The sequence below is a fragment of the Phalaenopsis equestris genome, unplaced genomic scaffold, assembly GCF_001263595.1.
Source record: "Phalaenopsis equestris unplaced genomic scaffold, ASM126359v1 Scaffold001307, whole genome shotgun sequence".
Lineage (NCBI taxonomy): Eukaryota > Viridiplantae > Streptophyta > Magnoliopsida > Asparagales > Orchidaceae > Phalaenopsis > Phalaenopsis equestris.
The window spans coordinates 1,376,879-1,384,944 of record NW_018165746.1 but is presented as its reverse complement, the minus strand read 5'-3'; the positions used below and the strand labels follow the sequence as shown (position 1 = coordinate 1,384,944).

General features: G+C 32.0%; 1 protein-coding gene across 3 annotated transcripts in view; it reads left to right on the top strand.

The window, feature by feature from the left end:
* LOC110033870 (ketohexokinase-like) overlaps nucleotides 1-8,066 on the top strand; it is an 89,574-nt gene that overhangs the window by 11,208 nt on the left and 70,300 nt on the right. For 2 of the 3 annotated variants that reach the window (XM_020738015.1, XM_020738014.1), the window contains 2 exons: nucleotides 3,300-3,377; nucleotides 7,009-7,083. In XM_020738015.1, coding sequence (XP_020593674.1) covers nucleotides 3,300-3,377; nucleotides 7,009-7,083 — 153 coding nt within the window. The remainder of the gene's footprint in view (nucleotides 1-3,299; nucleotides 3,378-7,008; nucleotides 7,084-8,066) is intronic. The other variant, XM_020738016.1, reaches the window with a different exon arrangement.

Below are 8,066 nucleotides of genomic sequence, written 5' to 3'. Positions count from 1 at the left end.
AATCTTTTCATGAACGTAAGAAACACATTGAAGTGGACTGTCATTCCATTCGAGAAGCCTATGAAGAGGGTGTTATATCTCTTCCTCATATCACTACTGATCTTCAAACGACTGATATATTTACTAAAGCTCTATCTCGACAACGTCATCAGCTTCTTGTCAGCAAATTGATGCTTCTTGATCAGCCAGCATCAATTTGAAGGGGGTTATCAATCAGGAATAAAAGAAATCATAATAAAGAGTTTCCTTCTTCGCAATAATGCAAAGAAGGAAATATTATATTTGCACGGATTCTCTCCTTTTTAGCTGAATATTTAGATTATGAATATGTATTAATTAAGTTACTTAAATTAGATTATACTGAATATTATGTACCTAAAATAGATTGTACAAACTACTATTTATTGGAATGAAAGCAAAGGAAAAAGATTCAGCCTATTTGCTCAAAATATTGTCAGGGGTGGGGGCGGGGGTGAAGCCTGAAAAAGACAAAAACTTTAAAATGAGCTGAAGTCCAACATCACTTCACCATCGGTCGTCTCCGACCACCAGTCATTGCTCGTCACCGACCACCACTCGCCGGTTATTGCATATCACTATCGACGACCTCTCTCTTCTTACAATAAGTTCATCCACACTCCGACTTTGTAGATCAGAAGATTGTGTAACTCTTTCCACATGTGAGAGAAGAGACTGTACTTGTAATCTATAGTTTATAGTGAATCTCATCAGTTGGGCCAGACCCCGTGATTTTTTTCATCTTTGGGTTTTTCACGTAAAAACTTATGGTGTTTCCACTGATTGTTTTCTTTCACCTGAGTGTGTGATGAATTCTCGGGTAACACTAAGATGATAATCTATTACTCTACCGCTGCATATCTTTTAAAATGTGTCAGTTATCATTAAGAATATTCCTACCTTATGAAGCACAATTTGAGCCCTATGGGTGGTTTGATGTTCCTCGACTTCCGATCTTGATCTTCTTATGATTTTCTTCTCTATAAACTTCAGGGTCTTTATTTAAATATTATAAGTCTTCATCAAGGTTCTTATTTAGTCAGTCAAGCAACTTGGTACCTCATATCTCTTATTTTTTGTTACTTGGTTTCATTCCCTTGACACTTCCAATGTAGTCCTTGAAAGATATGAAGCTATCGCCAGTCACTGTCCATCACCGACTACCACTCGCCGGCTATCGCTGATCACTATTGACCGTTTCTCTTCTTATAATAAGTTCATCCGCGCTCCGACTTTGTAGATCAGAAGATTGTGTAACCCTTTCCCGCATTTGGGACAAGTGATTGTACTTGTAATATCTAGTTTATAGTGAATCTCTTTAGTTGGGTCAGAACTTGTGGTTTTTACATCTTCGGGTTTTCCACGTAAAAGTTTTTTTTTCTTTCATATGAGTGTGTGATGAATTCTCATGCAACGCTAAGACGATAATCTATTACTATATCACCGCATATCTTTTAGCACGCATCAATTATCGTTAAGAATATTACTACCTTATGAAACACGGTTTTAGCCCTATGGGTGGTTTGATGTTCCTCGACTTCCAATCTTGATCTTCTTATGATTTTCTTCTCTACAAACTTTAGGGGAGATTGCTTGAATAGAATGAAGGGTGTTTATTTAAATATTATAAGTCTTCATCAAGGTTCTTATTTAGTGAGTCAAGCAACTTAGTTACCCTATCTCTTATTTTTGTTACTTGGTTTCATTCCCTTGACACTTCCAATGTAGTCCTTGAAATATATGAAGCTGTCACCAAACTTGTTTCATGTTAACATATACTTGGGTGACGAGGGGATCCCCTTGTCAAAGGTCATAGAGGGCATTTTTAATTTCAAATATTTATATAATATTTTCATTTTCTGATTAAGTTTGCGGCATTCCGCATTTTTTGCTGTTCCATATAATTTGAAAATTTTCAATTTCGCTTTACATGGTATTGATAAGTCATTACATTACCAGAATGTTTTGAACTCTTCATATGCTGAATTTTGGGTCTTGGAGGAATGGCATCACTAGAGAGGAATGATATAAAATTGAGATAAATTCTTTTTTTCCTCTTCACTGATGAATATCTTAGCCCAGCTGGCCCATTGGAGGTAGTTTTACCTGTTCAATTTATGCCAAATAGCTGGTAGGTTGGAGAAGCTCTCTTGATCTCCATTTTTTCCATGAGTTATTAGTTAGAGGTGGCCTTAGAGGAGTAGTTTCTGTTAGAGGCAATGCTATGGCTAAACCGGCGGAAGACAAATGAGAGGCATTAGAAATTGGAGAAGAATTTCTGTGATGCATTGTTGAAAAAAAAGAGAAGAAAAATTACTTGCTTTTTTCAAAGTGAAGATAGAAAAGGTAGAGATTTTATAGGAGGCACCCACAATCCAATTAGCCGCCATAGAATTGAAAACAATAAAAACAAAAAAGTTCCTGATAGGTCCTATGAAAAATAATCTGAAAGATGAAAATAATAACATGGAAGTTTTTTAAATGTACAAATCAAGAGAATTAAATATATGAAAGCATTCCCATTTTCATTAAAATAAGTGGGCATAGGAATATAGAAAATCATCATCTCGTTTTTAGCATGCGGCTGCGTCTCCCTGAATGGAATTTGTGGCACTGCTGGACTGGCTTAGCATTTGACAACAGCTTGACAGATTTCTGAATTGTGGTGTTTATTGATAGCTGCTCGGGCCTAGAAGGCTTTCAGAAATGTTTTCTGGACTTTTGGTGCGCTGACTCCAAACTTCGTTGTCTTTCAGAAATTCTCACAGGATTTCCAAACAATCATTACATTTACTTCAAAACAATATATAATTACTACTGCTGAGATAAATGTCTGTGAGTGAAAACTAGTAGCTCACAATCCACTCTAATATCCATCGGAAATATCAAATGTTAGTGTTCAAAATGAACAGCTTAATGATCTCCATCTAAGGGTTATTAATGGTCCTCTGTATTGGTTAATGTGATGAATATACTTAATGCGTGAATAATTTTAGAGTTGACTAGTTTTAGGGTTTTATTTTCATCTTATTTCATACTGAAGCTGTAACTTTGCCATTTTTTCTTAGCACTTGTGCATGTGCTCCTTTTAAACTTCAAATTCGTTTCTTTTATCATTGCAGTTTGTGAAGTATATCTCTAGCATGCTTGTTGTTAAGTTACAACTATGTGTAAATTTATCTTCATTTGAAACAAAATATCATCACATTGAAATTTGATTTGATTTTATTTTGTTTTATTTATTTACTTTTTTGTTTTTTGTTTTTTTGTTTTTTGTGTAGATTGAGGGTGGTGGCAATACAGGGAATGCCTTAACTTGTGCAGCTCGTTTGGGTTTGAAACCTAGATTGATTTCTAAGGTTTAGCCTTTACCATAGATATCTTTTTTATTATCTCTCAAACTCTTGACTTCAACTAAAAGTAATATGTTTGCCTGAGTACTTGACCATGCAAATCATTAAACTTCATTACATATGCACCTAAAGCACAATTGAACATAAGTTAAAATCAACCCATGAAAATTCTTAGTTGGAGCTCTTTTTCTGATATATTTTATTTAAAAGCTTTGTATTTGCTTATTGATATCAATTAAAACATAGTAATTGACATAACATGATGAAATATGTTGAATACTAATTTCTATGGACTCCGTGATGCAACAAAGATTATAGGCCCCATTCATCCTCAAATCCATCCACAAATTAAAATATAAAAGTTTCGATACAAGATCAATGACATACAAAAAGTTGTCTTCCTTTCAAAAGCTTAACACTCTATCCCCTCCATTCATATTTACAATTAAAGAACTTAATGAGCTAATTATCAAGATCAAGCTTATCTCTTTATTTATGCTGCGTGCTATTTTGACCCCCTCTCAATCATGTATGAGGAGTGATAGAAGCGGACAATCCAGTCAAGAAATTTTTACTAACACCCATTCTAATTTTATGAATTAAGATTGAGTAAAAAATTAGTCTGCCTGAATTGTTACAAAATATGTATTATATTTCAAAATCTTATAATAGATCTATTATACTCATTAATGTTGAATTGTGCATAAATGAAATCATTAAAATGGATAATAGAGAGTCTAATAAATTTCTTAAAAAACTTTTTATGTATCAGAGGTAGTCTTTGAATTTATTATATAATCTCTTTTGTAAAATATTTCTATAATTGTACATCAAGGCTCTAGAATGCTGACAAAATTGGGTCACCTGACATCATTAGTAGTTTTACCGTGTTAGGAAATAAAATGCACAATTTAAATTCCAAATTATTTAATGCACTATAATACTTAATTGCTGTATGAAATTATTTGATTTATTTTCATTTTTTTTTTCAGTTCATGGTCTTAAAAACATGATATTATATATATATATATATATATATATAGGACAATACATTCATATCTTTTGGTCATCATCTAGTTGTCAACTGTGATAGCTACTGGTAATGTTTAGAATGAATTCAACATGGCGATTATTACTAGCCTCTCGATTCAATTACTCATCTTTGAACAGATTGATTGTCAACTTATTATACACCAACTTATTCTTTTTTAATTTTTTTTTCTTCAAGCACTTCAAATTTTTTAGCATTGATATACATCTGTTATCAATCAGTGTGCCCTGACATGCAAGGAAAGTAAAATTTGAACTCGAAAGTTCACGTCTGGGCTTAAAAGTGCATTGTATATTTCTAAATAATTTTTAAAGCTAAATTATATAGAATTATTATGAAGTTTTTTTGAACATGTAAGCATCTAAAATATAGTAGCTTTAGTCATAACATCAAATCTTGTTAGCATGCCTAATATGAACAATTATTCACTTTCATGCACATAGCAGATCAATGGAGTTTTAGGAACGAACAAACATTAGGCCTGGAGATAATTTGCCTCCTATTTTAGAAATTGATTTTCTCTCCTCAATTTTGTGGTCATGTAGTTTCTTATCTTTTTCTCCCTGAAGTCTCATTCATTAATAAGTTATCTCTATTTTATACCAATTCTTAACAACAATGTATTTCAAATAATTTTAAAGTAATAATTTTATTTCAAAAAATTACAATAAACTAGATTTCTTGCCTAAAATCCTTGCTTTCCTATTCCTTCTCATCCTCTTTTCTTCTTGTTTTTTTTTTCTTGCTTGAGCTATGGGCCAGCCCGAGCTCAGCTCTCTATTTTGGCTTGTTACTACTATTTAGAGGAAATGAGGGAATGGCATAGTTTTATATTACATTAGATTATTAATTATATAAGTAATCATTATAGAACTTAGTGTGATATCCTTCTAAATATGAAAATCATGTTAGCCATCCATATAAAAGATTCACTACTAGGGGTGTCAAAAAGCTTGTTGTTCGCGAACAATTTGTGTTTGGCTTGCTAAGTTGCTCGCGTTCTATTTGTTCAATTAGTAAACGAGCCGAACACGAATAAATTTTTTGAGCTTGATTTATAAACGAGTCAAACACAAATAGACTTTTGTTCAATCATGTTCGGTTCACTTTTACTTGAATTAGTTAAATAATAAATAAATAATATATAAAAGTTAATATGATGATATAAAAATTTTGTTTATATAAATGTAAAAAAAAAACTAAGATGTTAGATATGTAAATACATAAGAATTGGGTTGGTATGTATGTAAATATCTCTCAAATTTAAAAAAAATAAAATTTAGGTGTTAGATATGTAAATACATAAGAATTGGGTGGTATGTATATAAACGCCCCATTTTCTCCCAAAAATTCCACGCTTGGCTGCTAGCATGGAGGTTAACAACGTAAATACAAAAGAATTTTGTGGCATGTACATAAATGCCCATAAAAGTCTACTCGCATGGCTCTTCCCATCCTTTCTCTCCATTTAAGTTTGCGACTTTTGTCCCGTATTGCGAGATTGCGAGAAGCTTTATCATTAGTCTTGTATAAAAGTAAAAAAGAAAGTGAGAGAATTCTAAATTTTTAGCTTCATTTAAGCACCTTTTTGTGATTTTTTTTTAAGTAGAAATATATTCTATTTTCAGTTCAATTGAAAATATTTAAAATAAAAAGTTAATTTTTGAAATTTTAGTTCAAGCTGAAATTCGAGCCGAACACGAGCTTAATTCGGTCAAATGTGTTTGCATCGAGCCGACAACAAATAAATAACTCACGAGTTATTTCAAACACTAGTCGAACATGGACAAAACATAATTTAAATGGGTCGAACATGAATGAGCCTCGGGCTCGCTCAAGCTCGGTTCATTTACAAATCACTGCTGCATGCATAGCTTAGTGAATTAGGAATACAGCTACAGGGCTAATTCCCATGAATAATACGTTTAATTAATCTTTTATGTTAAATAATTTAACTAGAAATTAATTTGTACGTTGTTAATATACTAATATTTATCTATACACTTTGATGTATTAAAATGACGCAACAAAGTGTAGAATTTTTTAATAAATAGTTTCAATGTATTTTCAGAATTGCGAAAATTGGGATATAAATTTTAGAAGGAATTTTGATATACTTTTTTACATTTTTGGAGAATTTATGGTTGAAGCTAAAATTAGATTTTGGGATAAATTTGTTATTGAAGATAACAAGTTCAACTGGATACAATTATTGGAGCTGTGATGTGGGAAATTGGAGCTATATGATAAGCTATAGTTTAGATGGATAAGCCTTACACTGGTCTCAGAGCCTTCACATTTTAACTTATGAAGTGGCTTTGCTAATGAGTGGCTTTGAGTTGACTTTTGTACGAAATAATTTTTTCATGAGATGTTTGAGGAATTGAACTGTTCTATTTTGCTCAGCGAGGTTCAATAAGTTCAACTCAAAAGTTAGTCATTCATCTTTTGCATCACAGATTTGGCGTTGTGAATAATGCTTATAGGATTTTCAAAATAACTTTGTTCTGCTTCAAAAGCTCTATTTTCTAAAGTTATGAATCTCAAATTTACAACGCCTTATTATTTGATTGATTTTTTTATTAGATAGCTAATGATTTTCAAGGGAAAAATATTCTGACGGAACTTGAAGGTGATGGTGTGGATACTTCTTTCATTGTGGTAAGTTTCGGGAATTTACTTTACTATTTTTGTTTGTTATCAAGACTGAAATTGGGAAACTGCCTTCTGAAAATCATTGTTTCTGCTACTTTGACATCAGTATATATTTTACCGGAGTTGCATATGATTTTAGCTATGCTTAGAAGTTGGAACCTGTTGGTAAAATTTCTGATATTATAGGTTTTTAAGATTGATTATGAATTTCCCTAAATTCTCTTCTATATTTTTGTTTATTTTGATTATGATATTCACACATAATCTTTTGAGGAGGTTTTCACTACTACCACTTGATTTTTCCTCCCAATAAAGATGATAGTTTCTTGTTTTAAGCAAAATTTGGCCTGGCTTGCTGTCTAATTGCCTCTAAGAAACTGCTCTAAGACTCTTGCATGGACTTCGCTCACTTGGGCCCACAACTTGCAGATTTGTGATGCCATTGCCACCATGTCATCAATCCATGGGAGCTGCCTGGCTATATAATGAAACCTTATGGTCTGCCCAGCTATTGTAATTATTTTATAGTTAATTCTATTTTAGTTTTTTATTGATAAACATACTCAACAGTTCTCCAATTCTAAGTAAGATTTTCCAAGGTATTCTCTCCTTTTTATTTTTTTTGCTTAATTTTTGAAATAAAAGTCGTTCTAATATCCATTGCTATTTTGCTCTACGAGCACAATGTTGCTAGGGTTTTTCTTTATATGGACAACAAAAATATTGCACATATTCCCTTTTGTGCTAGGTTACTTGGGATTGAGGAACGAAATTTAAATTTAACGGGAGTTTCAAAATTTCTATTTAGCATATTAATTGAATGGAAATAACTATCTAAGGTGGTAAATTTGGGGCAAAGAGATCCAATGTCTAAAGTTTTGGATGAATGAGATTTTTTGGTGATGCCCTGATTATGGAACTTTATAATTTCAGAGATAAGTGGTACCTGTATATTTTTGCATTTAACTAATATATATATATATATATAT